Below are 13,814 nucleotides of genomic sequence, written 5' to 3' on the forward strand. Positions count from 1 at the left end.
ACTCACACGCTCTCTCTCACAGACACAACTGGGACTTTTTCATGAATTTTTCTATTTGGGAAAAATCAGCTTCAACTTATCAACAAGCCCCCTCAACCCCGACTGACAAAATCCCCGCCTGTGTCACTCCCCCACTCATTCTGCACGCATCTTTGTACATCTCCTGGACATCATATATTTTCATACCTTTATATTCCAGTATTCAAATACCTCTGTACCCCTTAATGTCCTTATAATTATATCGCACAGCTTGCACCATTACATTCCTTTATTCTATTATTTCTACTTTTCTTAATTTATGTACTTGCTGTTCCGTGTTATTTGTGAACGTAAGCACCAATACTGCCAAAGCAAATTCCCAGTGCATGCAGCTGTATCTGGCCAATAAAATGAATCCTGATTCTGACTGAACTGTGGGAGGAAGCAGGAGCACAGGAAGGATCCACAGGCAACATGAGCAGAGCATGCAAACTCTGCATCCTCCAATGAGGTGCGATTCGAGACCCCAGTCCTGGAGGGGAGCGCCTGGGGTGCTCTGTCCAGCTTTTATGCTAAATTATTTCATAGATATTCTTTTGAACAGAACGGTATTAATTTAACGTTCCACACGCAGCTGTATAATTAGATAACACAAACGTAGAAATCCATGGAAGTATGAAAAGCAGACCGTTTCCCGCATGTGGAAACGATGTGAGGGGACACGCTAATGTGCATAATGTACCTATGAAAACCTGATATGCCACTATGGAGAAAATTAAAAGGTTATGCTCTGCCTGCCTCAGGGGTGCATGAAATGAACTGCGGAGATATAATACTGCTGCATAGACTGTAAAGAAAACAAAGCCTCGAAAATAATAAATAAACGGCGGCTTACACCATGCGCCGGTTCACGTAGAAACAGGGAAGGAAAAAGCGGACCGCTGCTTGCTGTTAAGGGCGTGTGTAACCTGTTTCACGCTTGTTCTCAAGTGAAAGCATCACCTCTGCGCGCTAAATCGCTGTGGTGATCTGTTCAATTACAAATTTAGGTAAAATGCAGAATTAAGCAGGAAATCGATCCGTGGCTGTACTCGACACTTTAATGGGTTTGACCAAAATCCCCGCGGCATTAATTTAGTTGGATGTTTCGTTGGTGAAACGCAGAAGAAAAAGCTCCCCGGTGGATGCCATTCGCCCCTGCGTCCTAGAAACATTTAATTAGGCACTTCCGGTCATTTCCGCAAATCGGGGGCAGCCATCGCCACGGTAATAAACAATAAGCGAGACATTAGGAGGCAATGAAGTGCCATGTTGCATCCACAAGGGCCACTCTCCCGATGCTCCAACACAACAGGGACTACGGCTCCGGCGACACGTTTTCTGGTGAAGGAAGGGTCGAGCGCTGGGGGACTGAATCGGGGCCGGGCTCCGGGGCCCCCCGGGTAGCGCTGGGGGTGAAAAACACCGCGCCATCGACACCCCGCAAGCTGTCCTACTTATAATAATCTGCCAGCAAAACAACAGCGACAACCTCCTTCCAAGCTAGCGATCGTACTTGGTTTAGTCGCGTTAAACAGTAAACTAATACATAAATATTTCAGAAAAAAAACAACACTTCCCACATATTGCCTTGTCACTTTTATGGGAGTGAGACGGCTATTCAACCATGCAGGCGGGCATTGTCATATCCTCTCCTTTCTTCTTTGATTTCTATGCTGTCGGAATCCCTCCATAGCGGGAGACAGACTTCAGACATTTATATTAAACACAACTATTAAAATATAGCCCTGCTCAAGGTTACAGATTCTGAGAACTAAACCCACCTAATCACAGGTGACAATATTCAGTCAATCGGGAAGAAATTATTTTCAAATTCTCAGATAAGTAATAACACTCCCCATCCCAATACAAAAACGGCTGATGTCACTGGTAATAAGCATGACAGAACAGATGCTTGACACAATATCCACAGAAAGGGTGCGAAAAGATTATTACAACAAGTATTTTGCAACCTATCCATTTATTAAGGTTTTACTGAGACTTCACAGAAGTCGAACAGGCATTATGCAAGTTAGGGAACAGAAGGTTAAAGACAGTCTGTCCGCCCTGCTGTTATTATAAATATGGAAAAGATGCTTCCAGCTACCTAACCAATTTATATAATCAGCCAGAGTTTAGTTTCCATTCCCAGACTGATCCAGGGATTATCATCTTTTGCTAACTGCTAACAAACAACCTCTTTCTGAACAATTAGTATGTGCTTTAGAAAATTTGCATACGCAGCAAACAGATGGAACTATTTGACCTGCATGTGCGTGTAATGTCCAATAAAGGAAGCACAGTATGTCTGAGAAACGGTGCGGATGACTTCATCGCTTCACAGGGAACGCCGGGTGTGTGATGTCATTCAGTAGCGAAGGTTTTATTCCTGCTATACCAAGGCTAGCACCAATTTCCGAGAGCCTGGAATAGATGAAAGCAGCAGGACAGAGAGCATGCTCCCCTGAAAGAGAGCTCCGGACGGTACCTTCATCTCCGCGGGTTTGTAGTACCGCCGGTTCTTGTCTTCGTTGGCGGTGCGGTAGCCGTCGCGCAGGAAGCGCTTGAACCCATACCTCCCCTTGAGTTTGCGCACTATCTTGTCCAGAGTCTGACTGTAGAGGGCGTCGTCGTCCACGGCGAAGGCCGGGTAGCTGATGCAGGGCAGCAGGGCCGCGTCTGTGTTCTTGTGGGGGGCGAGAGGGTTAAAAGGAGCTGTTAGCACATCTCGCTATGCCTCGATGCAGCAAGTCGTCATTGGACACGTGAAAACGTCGGATGTTTATGTTTACGGCCACGATCAAAGATGCATAAACTTTAAAAATTCAAAATGCTTCAATTGCATGAAAGCCTTAATCCACAAGCCTAGCTCTAAGTACATCAGAAGGATTACTTTGCCATAATGTAGCCATTTAACCCTTTCTAATTAAACTGATCTACTTCATCCTGACAGCTGAAGGCATTTCCTGGAGAAACATGAGAAGAAATGCAGGCTGCTGTCCTACAATAATTCCACGATTGCAGAAGCCGGAAAATTCGAGACACTCGTGCGCGCACACACACGAGCACACAGATAATGTCTGTCACGTAAACAGACACACAGCCACACGCAAGAGGAACATCTGCCCTACATGTGATCTGGACTCTCTCGGCAGCAGGGAGCTCAGTGTCTGCCGGTTCCGGTTGTGGGCATCTAGGTCCACAAAGATCACTGACCAGGAGCATCCCTGAAGGACCAATCACAAGACAGAAAGCACATGAATCAAACATCTCATTAAGAGCAATCCCCATCATTCTAAATAATACATCATTACAGACACCTGAAGGCAAATAATCACAGACTAGAAATTAGGGCACCACAGTGCATAAAATCTAGCCATTCAGAAAAAAAAATAGATTATTATTAGGCAGTGGAATTGAAATGGTCTTCAGCTAAGAACGTTTTAATCATCTGGTACCAGTCGATGCACTTTTCTAGTTCGGGGCCCCCAAGCCCTCCGATCTAAACACATTCATCGCGATCATCGTGTCAATAATCCAACGCTGTCAAAAACCAGCAAAGCCACGACAGAGACAAGCGCTGGGCTGACTTCATACAATCAGTACACACCGAATAGATAATTACCCTGTGACAGAGTCACTTGGTTCCACGGCTATGTATGAAATCGAAAAACCATTTCGTATTTATGTTGCCATGGTTACGGCTTTACAGAAAGGATTTTATAGAAACGGGAGACCCCCCGTGACCCTATAGCGCATACGCTTTGTATACGGCACTGCATGGAGCCGGTTTGCATTTGCAGTAACGATTGAATATCGGGACTCCGCTTATGAGCGATATTATTAGGAGGCGTCTAATCGAACCCGACTCCTGAATATCATATAGACTGGATGCCTGCAGAAGCTTCCAGCTGGGTCTTAAAGGTTCCCAAAGGCATGGTCGTTTCTGTGACGAGCAAGCGGCCCATAGCACACATGCAAATCGTTATGTAAGGTTTACGCCATTCCACCTGCACCACAGAATGTTCAGCGACCACTTGTTTCCATTGATGATTGCACCTTAATTGCATTTCGAGCAGCAACAATGATTCTAAGAGGGCAGATTCATTAACAATGCAGAAGTTGAGTCTCTATCCGGCCCAATCGGCAGGCAGCGACCTATAGAAAGGGTCTCAGCTGTGAGTGACTTCCGTCACAGCCAATCAGCACTTGAGCCGAATCCCTGATGATTCCTGGAAACAGCAGCTCGAAAGGTTCTTGAAAGAGCATGTGGAAATGCATTAAAAGTCCCTCAGAGGAGCCTACAAATTTGGACATACAGCATAGCGGCTGTTTTCATGGGGATGTTTAAGCACCAGTGAGCGGACATGAGCGGGGGGGGGGGCGCGTGCATGTACCCGCGTGCTGCTGCGCCTGGCTGCCCCTCGCCTGGCACCAGGCCGGCGCATGGCAGCTGTCACTGCCGCTTTCTCAACGCTCTCTAAACACCCCGCTGCTTGCACCCGCTGCCCGCATCCCGCTCAGCCATCCGCCTAATGGACAGCAGACCGGCCCGCTCCGGGGGGGCTGGCCGATGGCTCAGCGGGATTCCCGTGGCCCCTCACAGTGTCCCCCTTTCTGCTGCTAAACACTCCCACCTGGCTTGGTGAGCACCCCCACACGCAAAAGCAAAACAGGCCAACGACTGAACGGAACACATGGACATAATACAGCTCTAGCAGGGGAAGGATTTCTTGCTTAGCCGGATAACTTCTCAGATTTAAGGTAGCCTGGGCTAAATGTAAATGAACTAAGAAGTCAATTTAAACTGGGGTAACTTAAATCTGAGAAGTTATCCAGCTAAGCAAGAAACCCTGCTTGGTGATATAAGCCCCAGGCATCCAGAGTACAAAAATACCAAAATACAAACCAAAAACCCCCCAAAACAACATCTTTGGGGGGAAGGGAGGGGGCACTGCAAAAACACACATTAATTAAACTGTCCCTTGCTTCCATTAAAATAAGACACAAACATACACTATGACTGATTGACTTAATTGACATTGTTAAGGATCATTGGTATTGCATTTACTCCTAATTGGCAAATAAATTAGCACTTTAGACCTGATTATTGAAAGACAGAAAGGCGAATTAAAAATTAAATGAACAGAAATCGCTGGCAATTTATCCTTCGTGTTAGTAAACCAAAATGTCACAAACAGTTTCTTAAAAATACTGCAGTTATGAGGCAAAAGAAGTGCACTGAAAAGATGGAATTCATTCAAATACGGAGCCTGCACTACATAATACAAATTAACTCCCGGGAGATGTTCCTGGGTGAGAGAGAGAAGGGCACGCGGGCCAGTGAAAGGCAGACAGGGAGCACCTGATTCCCAAACAGGTTGAACCCGTTGATGGCCTCCAGGGCTGCTTTGGCGAGGCCCACAGAGCTGAAAACAGAAAGGAGAGATGGCCGTGAGGACAAACAGCTCCAGGCGCCAAACACCAAAAGCCAAATGCATCAACGCAAAGCACATGGCACACTGTAAAACAACAAGCATTACATCTACTTGGTCAGCTGAGCTCCCTGACCATCCCACAAAGAGATTTACCTGAATCTCTTCACTGGAAATACAACTAAAGTGCTACACCCAAAGGCATCAAGTACCCCTTCAGGGCTTAAACAACATGCAAGTGCGCATGACATCACAGGGAATCAGATATGTTCATTACATATGTACAGCACATGTATGCTTCTCTTTATCGGGTCAGGCTACGGCGATACGAATTATTGAAAAGAAAACAAAAAAAGTAGATAGAGAGATGTTATATCTCAGGACGACCGTGATCAGGTCTGCCTCTTTTTTACGCATAAAAAAAAAATCAGTTCATGCCCCGTACCGACTTCCTGCTCGCTCCTCTTATATTAGTGTTGCTGGCTTGTCAGGCACAAAGCTCTTTGATGATCCTGAATAACATCCCCCTGTTCCCCGCTACAAACTGCGAGACCGATCCCGCAGCTGCTTGATATTTCTCTCGCATCTAGACGTCCCGGCACGCCTCAGACGAACGGGAGCAGACAGACGAACGCAGGAAGGGACGAACGCGGAGTGGAAAAAAAAATACAGGCTCCGATTACACATTACTTATGCTCCGATTAATGTGCATTTAGGTACTGCTGTCATACTCGAAGACAGCCTTTGGTTTAAGGCACAGGTAATTACAGGACATTAAGCCTGTTTAGGGTACAACATCCTGCCCTTCCCACTACCTTTTGAGCCAGTTTGCCAGCCCATTGGGCTTCCTGTTGTCCTAAATTTCTTAGCAGATGGTTTAGGTCCTTGCCAAAACGCAAGCGGGTTTGCCAACAAGGCTGGGCACCAGAGCAGGATGTAAACAAAGGCAGGACATTGAAAACAGATTCAGCTGAATACCTCAAACTTTTAGCCCGGATATTATAAAGATAATGAAATATACTTTATACATCATCAGTTTGACACGTAGCCTAGTCGGCTGCTAGATTTCAGAATACACAATGAGATTCATTTGCATACTCTTCTTCAAACGCAAAAAGTACGACGGTCAGCCCAGTGATAAATGCGAGATCATCCTCTCTGTGGATCTCCGGTCCCAGACACGCCCCGGGTTTGATCCCCGCTGCGGCGCCTGGGAGGAGACCTGGCTCACTCTATCCCCGGTGGGTGGGGAGGGGCGGGAAGACCAGGTCTCTCAGACTGTCATGGTTCTACGGTGAAGCGAGCTTTAGACCAGGAGCCTGCAGGGCTATCGGCAGATTTGAGAGGACAGGGCTCTTCCTGAAGCTCAGAAAGTTGATGGTACGTGCACAGTGAGGCAGGCGTATGCTGGTCTGCAACACACAGTTGTCGTGGACTGAGAGAAACACCTATGGTAGGATTAAATGGCCAGTCCAGATGGCTAAGAAATGGAGGAAGATAAAGAAATAGATATAGTAAATATGAGTACACTGGTTTATAAAGGATGCCTGGCTCCAATTTTTTTATTTATTTTTTAACGTATGATCAATGTAAACTGTGTAATGACAGATGCTTTACATTGACTCCCTATAGTAAAATCACTGATAAAAATGTGACCGTTTTGATGTTATTAGACATTTTTTAAGTCTAACTGGAGGGACTCTGCAGGGAAAACGGTCCTTTGATAAAAGAGCGACATGGCGGATAAGAGGTATGGCGGACGTGTTCTTTAACAGAGGAGCGAGGAGACGGAGGAGTGGAATTCAGAATCCATGGGCTGTGAACCTCATGCCACCAGTACGTGACAGAACCAATGAGTGTGAGCCCTGACCTCTCATCCTGTTTCATGGCAGAGGAGCCATGCTTTAATGACCCCTGACCTTTATCAATAGCTGATCTGAGAGACAGGCCTATCGTGTGAGAGGGGCGGGCCTATGGCGTCTGGAGTCACTGTCAATCACAGAGCAGACAACTCGTGCCCTACGATGCTTCAAAACCTAAACCAAGACTGATATCAATAAATAATGTTCCAAAAAACAAAATAAACAGCTAGCAAATAGAGTTAGATTGTAGCTAGCTAGCTGGAGAAGTAAGAAACGCGTTAATTTAATGCTTAGCGTAGTGTCTGTTTGATGCCAACAGGGGGCCTCACAACCTTCAGCGAGTCCATGTAGATGTGCGGTTTGCATTACAACCTGGAGTGCAGCTCTGTGCTCCCATTGTTGTACTTGCTGCCGCGCTCCCACATGCCGAAATCGGGGACCCTGTAGGCCCTCTCGACGCAGAAGACCAGGTTCTGGATGAAAGACACCTACAAATGTGGGGTGGGGGGATTGGTGGGGATGGAAGGAGGGGGGGGGGTCCTGTCAGATCCATGGCTATGAGCCGTTAGCATTCATCTCAGACACAGCCTCACAAAGTCATCAAAGCTCGCCGGCAGCGTGCTGACAGGCGACACAGCCCAGCCTTCCACCATCAGGCACGGTGCTGGAAAACCGGCAGAATCCGGCCCGTCTCACTGATATTAACGGCAGCAGATTCATTTTTACAGCCAGGAATGAAAGTCTGTGTTCCGGACTGACAATGCTTTCACATCAGCTCTCTGTATTGCAAAACGGACACTTGAAGTTCCTGCCGCTTCAACCAGGGCCCCATGACGCGCTGCAGCGGGGTGGCAGGCAGGGGATTCAGAAGGAGACGGGTCAGATTGATGGTCGACAGGCCCTGAGATGTCACTGTCGCCGTCACCGGCGGGAGCAAAAGTGAGAGCCGGGCTCGAGCAGGCCTGGTGACAGGCGGCTCTGAGCAGGAGCAGTGGTTTGGCTTACGTATGGAGGGAGGTATAGTGCACGCACAGTGCACACAGACAGACACTCACAGATGCACACAGACAGACACTCACAGATAAACAGAGAGAGAGACAGATATACACACGCATGCAGACAGACAGACATAGGCACACCTACGGAAGCTGTCTCATGCCTTCATTCTCACACACACACACACACACACACACACACACACACACACACACACACACACACACACACACACACGACCCAAATCCCATGCACTGCACTCCCTTCTGAACATCCTCCCAGTCCCCACCCCCACAATTCCCCACCTCTGGAGGCTAAAGCACCCCGTGGGTCACTGCAGACCTGCGCGGCCAAGGCGAACCGCGGGAAGAACAGCGTGCTGCTTGGGGAAAGTGGAGCGCCTGGGCGAGTGACAGACAGAAGGGTTGGGGGGAGGGGGGCATGGACCAAAACTCTGATTGGATGGAGTCCCAGAGCATCATAATGAACGCTGATAGCCTGAGGGCCCGCCAGCTCGTCTGTCTCCAGCACGGCGGCATGAGCAGCGTTTCATTTTGTTTTATTTGTGCTGCAGACGACAGGAAAACATCCGCACCCCCCTCCATGCACCGGCCCCTGCAGAGGCTTATGGGAAATACCCACGCAGGTAAATCACACTTCCTGATTGAAGACTAGACAGTTAAGGAGCACATCTCTCAGGTCCTCACTCATCGCCATGACGACACCCCTCCCCCATTCCCACTACAGAGACGTCGAAAGAAAACCTCTGGTCTCCCATAAAAGTGTCCTTAAATTATGTTTTTACCAAGAATAACGATAATAATAAAATGATCGCTGGCTTTGCGTTCATGCTTTTTAATTGGGTTATGCAGTCCAATAAACCGGGTCTTAAAAATGCAAATTAATGTTGCTTTGTGAACTCCCCCCTCAGCCCCTCCCCCTACAGAAATCCCTCAGGAAGTCAATTTGTCTTGGGAAAATAGTCAGTCGGATGGCTGTTGTTTTAATAAACAGAGTAAATGACCTCGAAACCTCAAGGGGGACAGTGTGCATTTCCCACAGCGAGGTACGAATCATTTTTCACGAAGGCGTCCCAGGTAATGCAATCCCAACGCTGGAGAACACAAGATCAGGAGGAGAGCAGTAACCATACAGGTATTTTCCTACAGGACCAAAGCGAGCTCAACATGACAGATGAATTGGGATCGAGGACGAAAATTTCATTCCGATGAAGTGTTACGTACATGAGAGGCAACTTGGGGGGAGGGGGGGGGTGCACAGCTGGAATGCGAGTAACAGCACTCAGTGGGCTCAGGATTACAGATGCTCAGAATAGCGACGGGTTCGTCAGCTCAGAGACGACGGCAAAGTACCTCATCTGTGTTGTAGATGATCTGGAGGCCGGAGCAGATCATCTCCACCAGATAGAGCAGGAAGAGAGAGACTGCATCAATCTAGGCAGGGAGAGACAGGGAGCTTAGGAACAGCCAGATCGGTGGGAGCCACGGCATGAACTCAAACTCATTTTTCACATACAGACGGGGTTTCTGAAGTCATTAATAATGGACGTCAGGTTGAGAAGCTGGGGAGATAGCAGATCTCTGGACAAACCGCTCACACTCGCCACTAAGTGATTCACATGCAGGAAAGCCAACGCAACAGCCCTGCAATTAGGCATAGTGGGACACGTTCGGCCAGCCGTAACTGCAAAAATCAAAACAGCAAATCCCACAGGTCCTCCATTTCCCTTTTTCATATATTTTTGCAGCTGGGAAATGCTACCGCATGAATCCGAAATGAGACCCGCAATGATCATAATCGCAAGAGAGCAGTTTTCCCACCCGAAATGTTTCCAAAATAATTTTCATATTCCCAGAATCATTAAGCCTGTGATCTCTTAAAAGATCTTCAAAGCAACTGTAAACGATGAAGCATGCCCTCCGTTAAAATAATCAAGGACTTCATTTGATCTCACTGAAAGGGTGTCCCTTAAACATTAAATAAATTTAGCGATACTTTTTATAGCTTAAATGGACCATTAGAGAATACGGAAGAAGCACAAAGCAAAGGCAAAAAGACAACGTCCGAAACTGAGGTAACCTGAAGATGGCTGTAGCTGTTGTAGGACAAAACTTCATCGCCTGTGTGCACATTGAAGATCGAATGCAGACATTTGGATGGACTTGGGTCCTGTTTGAACTGTTCCACCTGCGGGGGGGGTGGGGGGGGGGGGGGGGGTGGCGGGGGTAGGGAGAGAGAACCGTGGCTTAGTTATGTAGGTTACGTTGGATTAGAGCATGCATTAATAAACAAATGCAAGGCATGAAAAACATTTTCAGGTCATGTGTGCTACTCCCTGCTAGCTACGACAAAACGGTCAGGCTCTTCATATGGACAGATTTTCCTGCGGGAATCCTGTGGAAACCAGACTCACCCATGTCTCCGGCACCAGGCCAGGCAAGCCGTGGCGTGGAGCTCGGCGTGAAGTGGACCGCCGTCAGACAGATCTATGCCAAGCGTCGTCCCCGGCCACCCCCGCTCAACCCCAAACCCCGCTGGAGCCATTATAAATAGGCAGCCTATATTTAGTGTTCCGTTTGTCTGACGGTAGCTAGTGGGGTTGAATCGGCCACTCTCCCGTCCCAGATTTGCTCCGTGCTGGTGAACATGCAGGATGGTGCAGCCAGGACCAGGCAGCGGGTGCAGAGCTGGCAGGGAGATTTTGCGGGGTGTGAATGGTTTTCAGAGCCTGGAAGGAACATCACAAACGGCCTGTTGGGCCCCCCTCTCCCTGTACCTGTGATGCCATCCAGCTTGAAACACAACAGCCTTGTGAGAAATGAGGGCGTGGATTATGCGGTCATGGTGCTTTTGGTGCGATTTCGGTGTTGAGCGTCCGCTACAATTCCGTTGCCCACCCTGCTTGCGGTCTAGAGCAAGAGCGGCAACTGTACCCAGGTCGAATGAAGAACACAACACAAACAGATGAGGCTTCACATACCAGTCCCAGGAGTATGTAGCACTGGACACTGGGTAGATAACAGCCCCCCTAAGGAATGCGGCAGTGGCACTGTACCCCCACCACCATGTTTGCGGCACCCCCACTCGATACTCCCTCTGTGTGGGAGGAGGATTAAAATGACTTGTTCCCTCTTAATGGCAGAGACAGGTGTTAATGAATGCAGCGCGGAGTAATTAACTGTATAAATGGGGCATCGTAATTAAGACACGGGAAAGCTTTCCCCCAAATTGGGTCGCCGGGGTCATGATTAAATGAAACGGAACAATTTCAAAAGCGGGGGAGATGTTCGATTAGAGAGCAGTGGTGATGGTAGGATGGGGGGGGCGAGGCGTGGATTTTACTTGGTATTGTTGGAAGCGGCGATCTCGTCACGGAGAAGAAGCAGAACGGGATCGGATCCCGGCATTTTCCGCAAAGTGTGGTATTGGTAAATATTATGAAGTGCATGAAAGCAGGTGTGAAAACACTAACAGGTGTGCTGTGGAGCTGGGTGAACCCCCACCCACCTAACAGCAAAGCCAGTTGTTCAGTCAAGCGGATTGATCACTGGAGCTTAGCACTAGAGCTGTGTGGGATTGATGACTAGAGCTCTGCACTAGCGGACTATGGGACTGATCACTGGGATTTAGCACTAGGGAACTGTGGGATTGATCACTGGAGCTTTGCACTACAGGAGTGTGTAATTCATCACTGGAGTTTGGCACTAGAGGTGTGTGGGTTGATCAATAAAGCTCTGCACTAGGAACTGTGGGACTGATGACTGGAGCTTAGCACTAGAGGAATGTGATTTATCATTAGAGCTCAGCAGTAGGGGACTGTGGGATTGACCACTGGATCTTGGCACTAGAGCTGTGTGGGTTGATCACTAGAGCTCTGCACTGGGGCTACGGGATTGATCACTAGAGGTGCTTGGAATTGATCACTGGATCTCTGTACTAGGAGTGTGGGACTGATGACTGCAGTTCAGTATTAGAGGAGTATGGGATTGCATGTGGATTTGATCACTACAACTCAGTCCTGGATGGATATGGGGTTGATCACTATAAATCAGGGCTAGGGTTGTGTGGGGCTGATCACCGTAACTCATCACTAGATGAGTGTGGGATTGGTCACTACAGCTCAATACCAGAAAACTGTGGGATTGTTATTTTGTTATCTTGATAATAAAAATATTACAGAGAGATTCCTATACTCTAGTCATTTACACCATCGCATGCAAAATGGGACAGCGGCCCGAGTGTTATCTGGCAGAAGTTTCGCTGCAAGAATAATCCTGAGAGCACGATTAAGGCCTGACTTTCACGCTGACTGTGAAATTTGAATGCTCATCTGTTCCAGATCTTTCTGGGCGGACACATCGCCCAGCCTGCAGGTAAAGCAGTGTCTCTTCTCGGTGTGCCAGCGGTGTGACAGGCGGCAGTGGGGCAGGACTCACCTTGGCTGACTGGCGCATGTAGCAGTACAGGACACCCCGCATGCACTTGATGGCTGAGTGCTCCAGCTCGTGGGTGCGGCCCATGTCATCGTCGAGGCGCCTGGAGGGGGCGGGCGAATAAAGTGAGGTGACCCGCTTTTCAGAGACCATTTATGAATGGAGCTTCACTGAGCAAGACACACCGATGGCGCTTGTCCTTTAATTCAGTAAGTCACATTTCAGCAGGAGTCCCTATTTACACCCCATATTATTATTCATAGAAAATTATAACAAGGACTGAAAACTGTGGCGATAATTCGTTGCCCACAGTATGTTCAACGTTAAATTCGAGCATGATGAGAGTGAATGTGTCTTTCACACAGGGCACCGTACATATCAGAACAATTACGTATTACAACCTCTCCTAATATTCTTTAAGGCAAATGTAGGATCATTTTTCTGTAGCGTTTTAACATCTATTCATTCATCTTGGGAGGGGATAGAGAAGGTCTGGAGCTTATCCCAGGCAGGAGTACGCTGGGATAGGATACCAGTCCATCACAGGGCACACACAGACATACACACATAATAGACTGTGATGTATTTATAGGTGTCAGTGGACAATTTCATGCCTTTGGATGATGAGGTGAAACTCCACACAGAGAGCAGAGGTGGGATTCGAACCCCCAACCCTGCCAGTGTGAGACAACACTGCTTCCACGTTACCATGGTAGCCAGCACATGACTCTTCAAGCATCAGAATTTACATTTTATCCCTCCGGAGAAATACAAATGAGATGCATTTCGGTATTGTGAGCCTATAACTACCGTGAAGATTTATCAAAATTAAACTGTCCTTCAAAACATCCAGGGGCATGCCTGCTACAGATAAACAAGAAGTGCGAGAAAAAAAGGAGGAGGAGGAAATTATCAGATTAAAGTGTCACATTTAATGGCACGGGGACCATGTTTAGAGCTATAATCCTAAATGCCAGGGTGCAATAAACATCAGTGTTGAGAAGAAAAAGCAGGGGATGTCCTCTGGGGGCCCGCAAATCCATGATTCC

General features: G+C 47.8%; 1 protein-coding gene across 3 annotated transcripts in view; it reads right to left on the reverse strand.

Moving 5' to 3' along the window:
• phkb (phosphorylase kinase, beta) overlaps nt 1-13,814 on the reverse strand; it is a 48,917-nt gene that overhangs the window by 22,875 nt on the left and 12,228 nt on the right. For all 3 annotated transcript variants that reach the window (XM_049030044.1, XM_049030045.1, XM_049030046.1), the window contains 7 exons: nt 12,769-12,868; nt 10,412-10,519; nt 9,685-9,765; nt 7,688-7,803; nt 5,384-5,447; nt 3,150-3,245; nt 2,507-2,704 (listed from right to left, as the gene is read on the reverse strand). In XM_049030044.1, the coding sequence (XP_048886001.1) occupies nt 2,507-2,704; nt 3,150-3,245; nt 5,384-5,447; nt 7,688-7,803; nt 9,685-9,765; nt 10,412-10,519; nt 12,769-12,868 (763 nt within the window). The remainder of the gene's footprint in view (nt 1-2,506; nt 2,705-3,149; nt 3,246-5,383; nt 5,448-7,687; nt 7,804-9,684; nt 9,766-10,411; nt 10,520-12,768; nt 12,869-13,814) is intronic.

This window comes from Brienomyrus brachyistius, chromosome 11 (genome assembly GCF_023856365.1).
Source record: "Brienomyrus brachyistius isolate T26 chromosome 11, BBRACH_0.4, whole genome shotgun sequence".
In the NCBI taxonomy this organism is placed as follows: Eukaryota; Metazoa; Chordata; class Actinopteri; order Osteoglossiformes; family Mormyridae; genus Brienomyrus; species Brienomyrus brachyistius.